The sequence below is a fragment of the Haemaphysalis longicornis genome, unplaced genomic scaffold (assembly GCF_048455015.1).
Source record: "Haemaphysalis longicornis isolate Haplotype H1 unplaced genomic scaffold, Haemaphysalis longicornis Haplotype H1 scaffold_3, whole genome shotgun sequence".
Taxonomy (NCBI): domain Eukaryota; kingdom Metazoa; phylum Arthropoda; class Arachnida; order Ixodida; family Ixodidae; genus Haemaphysalis; species Haemaphysalis longicornis.
In genome coordinates, this window is record NW_027526335.1 from 25,043,542 (window position 1) to 25,055,659 (window position 12,118).

Sequence of the window (12,118 nt, forward strand, 5' to 3'; positions counted from 1 at the left end):
CAATCTCTAAAACAAAAACCACAATACCAAAACAAGAGCACGCTAGTCTTGCCAGTCTTGCGGTCTTGCCTTGCCATGGCCACCGCGGCCGCCGCGGCTTTTTAGTGTTTTTAGCATGCTTTTTAGACTGTGTTCGCTTTGCTACTGTGTGTTGCAGCTTGTTGCGGCTTACATGGTCTGAAAACGAGAAGAATCTGCGATCCAGTTGTCGGACACACGCGTGTACCCGTTCTTATGCTCTTATTGTCTGGCCACAGCCGTGACTAACTGGTATCCTTGATGGCCGGAGTTCAGCATAAACGTTGGGGTGAGCTGCCACCTCTGATCACAGAAACGGAATCGGGGATCGCTGCGATCGAACGGGAGCAGATTACCAAACCCCGGCCAGTCCCAATTCAAGGACCGAAGTTGCATCAACCGGGGGAGCAGAGCTCCCTACGTCTACAGTAAGCGCCGCACGAACGAACAGCGCGAACAGTTGATTGTGTCGATCTCTCAATTTTTCTGAGTGGTGCGTCTTGATTCTTTTCTTGTTTTCCAGGATCGAAAGGCACGCACAGGAGTTCGGTGTCGTTGACCCCATAACCTCGCACACCATCGCTCTGATTCAGCATGCAAAGAAAATTCAGTCGCTGATAACCAACCTGCAGCAACAAGACATCGTAAGGTTTCGTTTTGTACTTCATTGTAGCCGCCCACTTTGTTTGCTTAGTATTTTTTCGCATAACTTGTCTAGGCTTGCTTGCAAGTCTTCTGATTGATGAAGCATGCATGCAGTAAGACCATTATGCCTTTGTTTACTTATGAAAACTTTTTCTATTTTCAGAAACCGTTAGAAGCCGAATACTTGCCACCAATACCAGAAGGACCATGCATTCCTGGTCTGACGAGTCCAAGCAGCAGCACTAACCTCGAGATAAAATCGAAAAGGTTTGTGCTATTTTTTTCTCTGTGGTTATCATTTGGTGGCAGACCCAGACTGACTTTCTTGAGAACGGGGTAACTGCTATCCAGCTCATATCAAGTTTAGGCAAGGGGGGAAAGCAGGCACACATTGGGTGAGGTTTTGGTAGTTTTGAAAAAGTCCCACTGTATTTTGTGTGTGCTCACTCCGTCAATGGACGACCACTAAAAGGCACTAAAACCAAACTGCGCCAACACAGTACCCAGGAATGGTGGCAGGGACGCAGCACTCGCTTACAACCAAGTCCTGTATTTTCAGAGTGGGCTGTAGTAGTTTAGTATTTTGGAAACAACAGTCGAAGCAGGAGCATTGGTTGTGCTGATGTCAGCATAGTGTATAGGTTGTATTCACTGGCTTGGCACGCATGCGGCCAACCATGTGTGTGCAGCGTCACTGGTTACGTCGGGCTCTGCAAGATGACGGTACTTATCCGTGCTAAGCACATGACGTGTGCTTGATGTTCTAAACTGTCCCCCACCGAGCGCAAAGTAATGCTTTGGCTCCATTGTGAGTGCGATTAATAACATACTTGTTGACGCCACCGTCGAGAATCTGGTTGAAAAAGAGCAGGCGACGCACGCCGGTGTTTTTTTTTTTTTTTTTTTCTGCAAGGTGCAGGCGCAGTGGCACAAGCCGTGCCATGTCTGTGCCAAAGCAGCACAGACATGACAGTTTGCAGTGCTGCCAAGCAAAGAAATTGACAGCTAAACTTTTCAGTGAATACCATCTATACTATAGTCTCAGCAAAATACACGGAGAAATTCTGCACGCAGAAATCGTTGGTAACGTAGTCAACCCTTTCGGGACGTCTTCTCTAGGCAAACTATTACTTGTCTCCATCATAGTGCATGATCACAAAATTGTTAAGAAAGCTACTTACCGTGATTCGCAGAATAATTGTAATCACTTTAGTTTTTTAGTGCTTGTCGGTATGTGGAGAGAACTTTTCTCGCGTGCACTCTTCTCCGAGCCTGCCAGAAAATGGCCAAATGGTCCTTTTTCTAGTACTGGTCTTCCTAGCAACCACCACGGGGAACTAAAAATGGCAGTAAGGCACGCCCCCCAAAAAATCTAGCTTTTGGAGAACTCGTGCACAAAATATCCTCAGCCTCCAGGCCCCTCCCACGCCCATTCGCACCTTTCACATGAATGTCACGGTAGCAGGTGCACGTTCCCACGACTAATCTGCAGGGGTCAAAGCGCCCCTTTTTTTTTAAATTTTTTTGTGAAAACCCTCACTAGTGGCCATGTGCTCGCAGCATGGTCAGCCTCAAGCGTCCTTGTCCCTTTCCTTAGAAAGCCTTTTTTGTGTGCGACCCCACCACGAGCTATCGAAAGAGAAAAAATAAAAGCGTGCAGCGCTCAACACCATAGCCACTCATTTTGCCGGAGGCGCCTGCCAAGAATGTCGTACCAGCAGCCCAGGTATGCACAGATCGCTACTGGAAAAGGTCCATTTTCCTCTAGTGAGCTTTTCTCTGCGACTTGGGGTACCAATACCTGACCACCAGGACATTTGTCTGGCCTTTCCAACTCTTAGGTGTGATCGTCGTAAAGGCAGGTATCATTGCTTGTTGCAGTGAAATGTGTTCAGCAGACAAAGGCACTTTTCATAAAGTATGAGTTGAAACACGCTAAAAACTTTTTGAAGTTTTGTTCTGGTTCCCCGCTTGCTGTTACCTTGTATTCACCTAGATTTAATAGTGTTCCAAGCCGCTGCAGAGCACTTTTGACATCTAAAAATCTCTGCAACTGTAACCCTGTGTCTTTCTTTGTGCGAGGTGAAATATCTTGTAAGACAGCACAGGTAAAAATGACCAAACAGTTTTAATAACTGAGATAAACTAGCCTTTTCTTGAGAAGGAATTGCTGCTGGGCGAGTTGGTGCGAACTTTGCGACATGGATTTAGCGCTACAAATGGATGAACACAAGAAAGAGGACGGCACAGGCGCTGTCCCATCCTCTTTCTTGTGTTCGTCCATTTGTAGCGCGGAAAACATGTCACAAAGATAGCCGTTTCTTGGGGGTTTGTTAGCAGAAGCTTTTAGGAGACTTGTCATGCAGCATTTAAATGCAACTCCATTTTGTGTTCTTGTGGTTTTATTCTGCCGTAGAGTTTTTTACCTTTATTTTATTTTTTTTATTTTGCCAATACTCATCTAGAAAAAGCACCTGGAAACCACCACCACCACTGGGAGCCAACGCCACCCGCGTTGTACTTCGACGAGCCATCGCAGCCATCTGCGTACATGCCGGCTTTGACAGTAAGGTCTTTCACCTTTTAGATAACACAGTCAATCGTCACATAGTGAAGACATTTCTCCTCCTGTTCTACTTGACTGTAGCATCCCACTTCAGGATGTGTTTGCACGTAAGCAGTCCGAGTTACGAATGTTCATTGAGAAGTTTGGATCGAGCAAACAGGAAAAGGCTCAATTGTTTAAGTTTGTGTTGGAATCAAGCAGCAAATGTTCGAGTTTTTTTTTTTTTTAATACTTGCGAAGCACCGAGTGAATGATGACCCTAGTTGCTGTTACATGTTAAAAATATGGTTGAAATGGAAGGTCAGTGACCATTAGTGGCACTTTTTTCAGTAGTGGTACGTGCACCCAGGGCCTCGGCATACAACCCGCCGCGATGGCTCAGTGGCTAAGGCGTTGCGCTGCTGAGCACGAGGTCGTGGGTTTGATTCTCGGCCGCGACAGCCACTTTTCTGGTGGAGGTGAAAAGCAAAAATGCCCGTGTGTTCGAGATTTCGGTGCATGCTAAAGATCCCCAGGTGGTCAAAATTAATCCGGAGCCCTCCACTACAGCGCGCCTCATCGCCTGCGTTGCGTCTGCGCATTAAACCACACAATCAATCAATCAATCATTGGCATGCCGTTTTTGCAGGGCGGTGAGGAAGAGAAAGGACGCAGGGCATAAACATATGGCCAGACACCCCTATACCTTTTCATATCTGTTTTGAAGAGTGTAGCAGGTTGATTTTGGAGCACGTTCTCATTGTCTAAACTTGAACGAACATGTTATGTCAGATTGCGGCAGCAGCTGCAAGATGCTCCTCACTGCCAGGAAAAGATTTAGCTCTTAGCTGCGCTTTATCTGTCAAATATGAGTGGCTTATTAAACCTCCTAGCTCTTACTGTATCTGTATGTGCATATTAATGTATCTATGAACCTTCCTATCAGTATAACCTAAGACCAGCCGAATGTATATAAGAGCTTCTATCAAAAATGTTATGCTTTGCTGTTGTATTTACCTGCTAGTGAACTCAACAGGCACACAGTTTGCATTTTCCTACTGGAGCCCTACAGAACCTTTTTGGAGAACCTTAAAAACCTCTTAAATCAGGCAGATAAAAATGTTCACTTATTTAGATTCAAGGCTGTAAACCATGGTAGCACTCTGGGTGTCGAATTTTATTTTTCAAAAGTGTACCCCGGGGGCCTTTGTTTCTTAAACTGAAAATCCCACTTTAAAAACTGACAATTATCACTCAAGTAAGAGGCGACATCTTGCATTACTATATGGAAGCAATACTTCACACATGAACACAGACCGAGAGAGGACCAAGCAAACCAGTCTGAACGACCTTCCAACGCATAGCCTTAGTCAACCCTTGCTCAAGGCCCCTTGAATGTGGTCGTCACAAGAATATATTCAGATATTAAATGCCATGCTAATTGGTGCACAAGGTTGTTGAGGTCTGCTCCTGCATACCTGTTCTCGATGCACTTAATGGCAACAGAGAATGTGAAGGTGAAACAAGAAACCGATATCCAGGCGGCAGTGTCACAAGACGACCTCTTCTGACTGTCTGTCTGTTAAAGGAGGCACTTACGGAAATAACTGCTTATTTTTTATTGGTTTTTCCTCCCTCTTGCTGTCATACCCAGCCACCTGGAGCTCAGTGCTGGAAATTTTGACGGATATCTGCAGTGATTTCTACCGTCGATTTTGCTGGCAACTGCGCTCGCTTGTCGATCACGAAGCACTCACTGGCGAGACTGGCTTTGTGGTGAGCCCCGGTATCTTCCCATTTTTTGCATCGCGCGATTCCGCCCATAGCAGCATAAGTGGAGGTTTGAGCCCATTTGTGACAAATTGGTGGTGATGCAACATCTGGTTTTGCAACATTGCTGGAGCTCATAGAAGGGTTTTTCTGTTGTGCCTCTGCAGTTGGAAACGTCGTGCTGCCTTTGTTTCTGATAATGGCGTGTCTACAAGGCCAGCTGCACATGTGAAATTCCACTGTGTAACTGCATATAAAGCATAATCTCCAGTGCCGCACACTCCATGGCTCGCACAACTTCACCTTTTTTGGACCACCTATTTTCTGTACCTCACAACGCACATGTTCAAAACAAAGTACTGAAGCTTTCGCCTTAAGAACTGGTGCTACTTTGAAAATGTCCAGGATTGTTAAGGGCTACATGGGTCCGAGATGATAGTGGACAGTTTTGCACCTCAGCCCTCGTCCTTTGATTACCTCTGTCGGGGTAGTTGCCAGTCATTTTGAAAAGGTGTAAGAACAGACGTAGATTGAGGAAGAAATAAGCAAAGCGCTTTGTTTCTTTCTCAGTCTATGTCCGTGTTTTCACGCCTTTTCAAGCTGAGAACAAACCAACTTGCTTAGCTCTCTGTTTTGACATTTCGATTGTCATGTGGTGGCACAGCCAAAATCCAACCCATCAACCTCTGCTTTGTTGGCACTATTGCTCTTGTTTACTGTCTTACTCGCACTCTTGAAAACCAGGTGCTGTGCATGCGCTAATCATTCTTGCAACGTTTTTTCCTCTTAGGATGTCATGGACCATGCCTTGCACGAGTCAGGCATGGGAGGGCTGCAGTCCCTAGTGCAGTTCTTTGACGACCGCATCATCAACTACAACCGGCACATGCTGAGGACGTGCCGCAAATTGCACCAGACCTACCACAAAGTCAGGATGCCGCAGGGGTCATCGTCTGATGACAGCAAGCACATCAAGTCAGTGCTGCTTTATATACGCTCCCGCTTCCCTTCCGTGACCACCTGCATTTGTGCATGCAATGTTCGTGTGTCCTCCTTCTTCCCTTTGCGTGAAGTTAAAAAGAGAAGTTCTGAAGCATCATGTTTTTATAGTGAGAACTGTGTAAGAGACTCATTTGTCGTGAAAGTAGTGTCGTTGATTCTATGTAATCTTGGAAAGGTACTAAAATGTTTGGGCCTAAGCGAGATTGGCCACTCATGCAATAATAATGCTATTGCTGGTTGGCAACCATGGATTGCGATAAACCGTGGGTTTCGGGTCACAAAATCTTGCTAAACAGATTGATACAGTAATGAACAATGCAAATCATGAACTGTTCTTTCTCAAGAAAGCATTAAATCTTCCAGCTCTTGTTATCTGTCTTCTCGTTTATAATGCTGTCGTAGCAGTGACATTACGTTACGGTTTTATTTTCGGGACCTTTTCGCAGAAACTAATGTTGCTGAGACAGGAAGAGTGCAGGGGAAAAAAAAAAGAAACCCATGTGTATATATTTCTGACGGCTTTGGATGATTTTCACTTGCAGATCTTACCTATCTACCAACACTAGCTCAGAGAACCATTTAACTTGGCTAGAGTTTGTATGTTAATTTATTTAAGGACATTTATCTTCTTCATTTTCGCACAGATACGCTACTCGACAAAGGCATGAGCTCTCAAATAGGTCCTTTGTCACTCGTAACAACTGCTTTATTATTCATTCTTTCCACAAACAATAGTGAGGGGAACAAATGAGCAGGGAAGTTTTTCCGCCATTACTGTATTAACATTTGAATGTGAACCTTTTCGACAGAACTCTGTCTGGTTTGGTGAAACTTGAGGAAAAGACTGCTTAATTAATAAAAGTGCTTGGTTGGTGTATTTGCCTTTTCCTCATTATTAACATTGCTTTTAGTAGTCTTAAAATGTATAAATTCACACCCCGCATAATTGGTATTTATGCTACATTAATGGGATTATTTACTAGCGTCTGTCCCGTCCGCATTCTTCTCCTTTGCTCTTGTGTTTCTTGAGCTAGAAATTATGCGCAAGTTATCCTGTGTCATTGCTCACGAGATTGCACACAGAGATGCCAGCGCACGGGTGCTGCAATTAAATTTGTGGCCAGGGGCTGCTGAGCGCACTCTTCGCTGTTGTCCTGTCGCCTGGCCCCCTGGCAGGGTGAAGGAGGAGCCCATGAGCGAGATCCACTTCCCGAGCCTGGACGACGGGGACGAGAGCATGGCCGAGGTTCCGCTGGACGAGCTCAGCTGCTCCCTGCAGAGCCTCGAGGGGGGGGCCTCCAAGGACGAGGACTCTGCCAAGTGGCTGGCACAGTCCGTCGCCCAACACCACCGCAAGGCCTCCACCGCCTCCTCCACGGGGTGCGTCCGTCTTGTAGCGCAGCCTGGGGCACTTGCTCAGCACTGAGCAGAAGACTAATCTCGGTTGTTTTCTGCAAGTAGTCAGCTGGTCTTCTGCAACAGCAGAGATAGGATGTACAAAGCTACTGTATTTTCCTGTCTATAAGTCGCACTTTTGTATAAGTCACACCCCCCTCAAAACAACAGTTATACTGAAAAAAAAAAATGTATAAAAGTCGCACCGGTGTATAAGACCCACTGCTGTACAAAAACGCACATTTAATCAGGTAAACTCATAGAGGATCAGTTCGTTAGAAAGTGAGGCGAAAGTACATGGTTGTGGCAGTCGTTGCCTCTGAACGCATCCCCCGGTAAGCAGTGCTAGGCACGTGCACCTACCATCCAAAGTCTAGACAGGACTAACCTTCTCAAAAATGGTTTATTGATACACACAGATGGCATGTACGTACAGATGGCGTTTAGGCAAAACCATCGAAGCCCTCTTCCTCTGACTCGCTAACAAATAATTCATTCATTTAGACCATAGAGCTGTGTCTCTTAACGTGCGCTGACATCACGCAGCACACAGGCACCTTATCGAGTGCGGACCACGCACGGCCAACACGTGCTGGATTTATTCCATAAAGAAGTCGCACCGGTCGACAAGACGCACCAACGAAAATTTCAGAAAGAAAAACGCAACTTATACACCGGAAAATACGGTAACTGCTGTCATTTTGTGGAGTAGCGCACATCTAGCGTGCCACTGTACAAGTAGAACAAAAGCTTTGCCACTGCACTTGCAGCAGTCAGAAGAACTTCGAGTTGGCCGTGTTAGTGTAAATTTATGGTGGGCAATGCAAGTAGCTGGTAGCATTCAGGTGCTAGTTGCACCTTGTCCTGTGCACTTGCTTGTCTCTGTCCTTGTACCCACCATAAAGAGCAGCAAGCAGACTAAAATGCACTGCCTGACGGGACGTTGGGGTTAGTATTAACGGCTGTGTCTGCCTTTCCATCTGGACGTTCAAGCTGAGCAGAAGGGCGTTTCCATCCCTGTTTAGTTACCGGGTGCGTTATTCGCATTTGCATAGCAGCGTACAGAGTAACAAAACTAATTTCAAACAGCGGCACCAGTGTGACTGGTGCGACCTCGGGGCTGCAGTTGGTTCCACTTGTCTTCCTGCGCAGTATTCATGCGGGCCTGTCCTTGTTCCCCTTTTCAGGCACCTGGAAGGCGACGAAGAGATAGTGATTGTGAGTGACTCGCCACCACTCTCGGCCGAGGTCAGCATAGGCTCCCTGGTCGACTCCGTCGAATCGGGCTCCCTGGACACAGCCAAGCTAAGCAGGCCGCCCCCCTTCAAGAAGAAGTAAGTCTGCTTTTGCAGCGCAAGTCTGACCCTAAACAATGGTTGTCACTTGTGTGTCTTGAGGACATGACAAAGGCATGAATGGGTAGAACACTGTAGAGCAGGAGTCGGACAACCTTTTGAAGTGGAGGGCCGAGTTGCATGAAGTCAACACGGCGGAGGGTAGATGGCGATTCGCAGGCAAAGAGAAAAAATTTAGCGAATTGACAATAACGTAGAAAACGGGAATAGAAATCATGTTTATTTTCAGCACGTATGTCACAAGTTTGCAATTCGCAAACATAGGTTACACGCAAAAAAAAATTGGCCGCGTATCTGCTCCTTTCGTTGCAAATGACGTCAAAAGACGATAGTCCTTATCGGCTTTTGCGAAGTAAATGCCTCCCTTCGCTTTACCGCTCACCTCTCATGTTGTTCCTCTTGCGTCGCGCTCCTCCCAAGGTAAAGACGCCAAATGTTTGCTTAAATCATTTTAAATTTCCCGCGTTCCACTGCTCCAAACCGGGTGTCTCGATGCGAACGCTGCCGTACGGCGAAGACGCGCGTTAATTAATCGAGGCGCCCTACTTCAACGTTTATAGAACCGCGTTTCCCTACTCCACGTGCGTTGCAAGCAGAATGTGGAAACTATCTAGTGGAACCTTGAGTAACTGTTGCCGGTTGATTTCTTCAAATGACGCCAGAAGCTATAGTGGCGCGGGCGACAGCAGGCGACGGCGGAGTGAATTTTTTTTCTGCAATTGATGAAGTATTTAATTTCGCAAAAGTCAAGCATGTTTGAATTTTTATAAAGGAACACTGCAAATATCACTTCTGTGTTGATTTGTTGTCTCATATTTGCGTAATGTCTTGTTCTTCTTCAACAATGTTGACAAGTATGAACATTACACCGGACCAAGACGGGTAGATTTAGCTGTGACTATATAAGACTATTGCACAGGCATTGTTTTGCTTTGGCCGAGTGGCTGAATCGAGTCACAGACAGACAGACGGACAGACAGACATACAGACAGACCAAAATTTCTGGGTTTAAGTAGCCCAAGAAAGACTATCGTCTTTAAAAAAAACGTTACTAGCTTACAAAAGCAAAAACAGAGGTTACAGGCTTTGCAGGTAAAGATAAAATATATTGCGTTTGAAGTTTGGGGTTTTATCCCTTTTTTTCGGATCCGTGCAAAGAAAGGAAGTGAGGACATTATCTGCCTAAGCGTGAAGATGTGGGACAGGGCCTATTGGAAGCGATTTTTTCTGTGTGTGTTCCTGTCGAACCCCATTTGAGGTCGAAACTGCCATGGCAGCCTTCCGATAAGAGGAGGGGGCTTCTGACATCATGCTGGGGGCTGCATAATACTGCCCTGCCGGCCACATGTGGCCCCTGGTCTGCCGGTTGCTGACCCCTGCTGTAGAGGATAAAATGACATGCGCTTATCAAGCGTCAGCTCTTGTATTTGTCGATTACTGCCCCTAATGAGTCCCTGAATTGCAACTAGCTAGATTAACAGGATGTTTTATTGTTAGTTATGCGCTATGTTGGAACGCTGTATAAGGCATTGCGCTACTTATCCCAGTGTATATATGTAATAGATTTCACTCATGACGGTATCAAAATGCCATTGTCACGTGTCAAGGGAAATCCCCTGAGAGGGGATGTACAAAAGCCCAATGAAGAGAGGACGAAGACCTGACATTTGAATTTATCACCCAAAAACGGCCAAGTTGGGGAGCATTGAAATAGGCAAGACCAGGCGCTGCCACCCGTGCTGTACGGCTATGGCGGAAGTAGCCAACGAGCTGTGACCTTACAGTACTGATGGTTTGTCCGCAGCGGTACAGCATTGGCTAATCATCCATGCTTCATACCAAGAGCTCAGCTATGCGAAAGCCACGTCAGGACGGCGACAGCAAGTCAACATCACCACGTCAACGCAAACTGGGTAGGCATAGTTGATTAGGACATTTTTTTGTAGAGGCTTTATTAGACTTATTGAAGGATTGAACTGTAAATATTAGTTTGGGTTGTTGTTAGTTTGGTTTTGCTATCGCTTATGAGTTTTGTTATTGGTTTACGTTTTTGTGTGGTTTGAGTGATTATGTTTGCTTGGGAGTTTTCATTTGTGGTGGCACATATGAATTTGTCCTGTCCATTGCACGTATCCCGTGTCTATGCTTTCCTGCACGTCAAGACAGTAAGTGACAATCCTGGCAGGCTCGCCAATTATTGTCACATACCGTCTTGACGTGCAGGAAAGCATAGACACGGGATACGTGCAATGGACAGGACAAATTCATATGTGCCACCACAAATGAAAACTCCCAAGCAAACATAATCACTCAAACCACACAAAAACGTAAACCAATAACAAAACGTATAAGCGATAGCAAAACCAAACTAACAACAACCCAAACTAATATTTATAGTTCAATCCTTCAATGAAGTCCAATAAAGCCTGTACAGAAAATGTCCTAATCAACTAGGCCTACCCAGTTTGCGTTGACGTGGTGATGTTGACTTGCTGTGGCCGTCCTGACATGGCTTTCGCATAGCTGAGCTCTTGGTATGAAGCATGGATGATCGGCCGATGCTACACCATTGTGGATGAACTGTTGTTGCTGTGAAGTCGGAGCTTGCTGGCTACTTCCGCTTCCGCCATAGCCGTACAGCACGGGAGGCAGTGCCTGGTTCCGGTAGAATCGATGTGATGACGCTACGCATAAGCACTCGACCGTCACTGCTGGGTCCATCCAGGAGACTGGAACCACTGCGCCGTCGTCCGCTCCCGCCCAGGCTCGGGTTGCGACATCAGTGTCCCGGCAGCGTCACCCGTGGCTTGCTCTTGCTGGACCTTGTCTCCTTGGTGCTTCTTGTTAGTTCTCTGCTCTGCCTCCTTTGCGCCTTCAGTTCTTGACTTAAATTGCCTCTGCTTTTCGTCGCGGCACTTTCTGATTGGTCCCTTTTGCGTATGCTTGTCGCGTCCATCTCTCATGTGGTCCCGGTGCCAATTTCAACGCGGGGTGCTCTCTGATTGAGCCGTTTCTGGGTGCTAAATTCAAACGTCAGGTCTTCGTGTTCTTTTTAATGGGTTTTGGCACATCCCCTCTCAGGGTATTGCCCTTGACACATGACAGTCATATTATCTGCATTAGTGCCATGTCTCGTTTGCTTCTTTAGCAATCAGTGACCAAGCCTTCCCTTGTTTTATTTTTAAAGCTTTATTTTTAAGCCTTTTCTTAATTTACATTTTATAACTTGGATATTTGTTTCTTTTTTTAATATTAACAGGAAGAAGATATGAAGCAAGGTGCTACCATTTTGATTCTCACACGTGAACGGAGGCTTTTCTTTCACTGTTGTCAATATGTTAATAAAGTTGGAGAAGAAGAATTCACTACGAAATCCACGTTTGTGCAC

At 46.0% G+C, this 12,118-nt stretch overlaps 1 protein-coding gene across 1 annotated transcript; it reads left to right on the forward strand.

Annotated features, from left to right (window-relative positions):
• The first annotated feature begins 117 nt into the window (after window positions 1-117).
• On the forward strand, window positions 118-12,103 carry Spt7 (SAGA chromatin modifying complex subunit Spt7). Its single transcript, XM_077702662.1, has 9 exons — window positions 118-446; window positions 542-662; window positions 827-930; window positions 3,129-3,229; window positions 4,863-4,984; window positions 5,769-5,953; window positions 7,157-7,360; window positions 8,563-8,709; window positions 11,990-12,103. Exons 1-9 carry the CDS (start codon window positions 280-282, stop codon window positions 12,000-12,002), a joined length of 1,164 nt encoding a protein of 387 aa, XP_077558788.1. The 5' UTR covers window positions 118-279; the 3' UTR covers window positions 12,003-12,103.
• Window positions 12,104-12,118: the final 15 nt, after the last annotated feature.

Bases quoted from the DNA above. Each gene is read 5' to 3' on its own strand.
- Spt7 (XM_077702662.1), top strand. From the start codon at position 280: ATGGCCGGAGTTCAGCATAAACGTTGGGGTGAGCTGCCACCTCTGATC. The intron at 447-541 runs GTAAGCGCCGCA...CTTGTTTTCCAG, and splicing joins CAGAGCTCCCTACGTCTACA to GATCGAAAGGCACGCACAGG. The intron at 4,985-5,768 runs GTGAGCCCCGGT...TTTTCCTCTTAG, and splicing joins CTGGCGAGACTGGCTTTGTG to GATGTCATGGACCATGCCTT.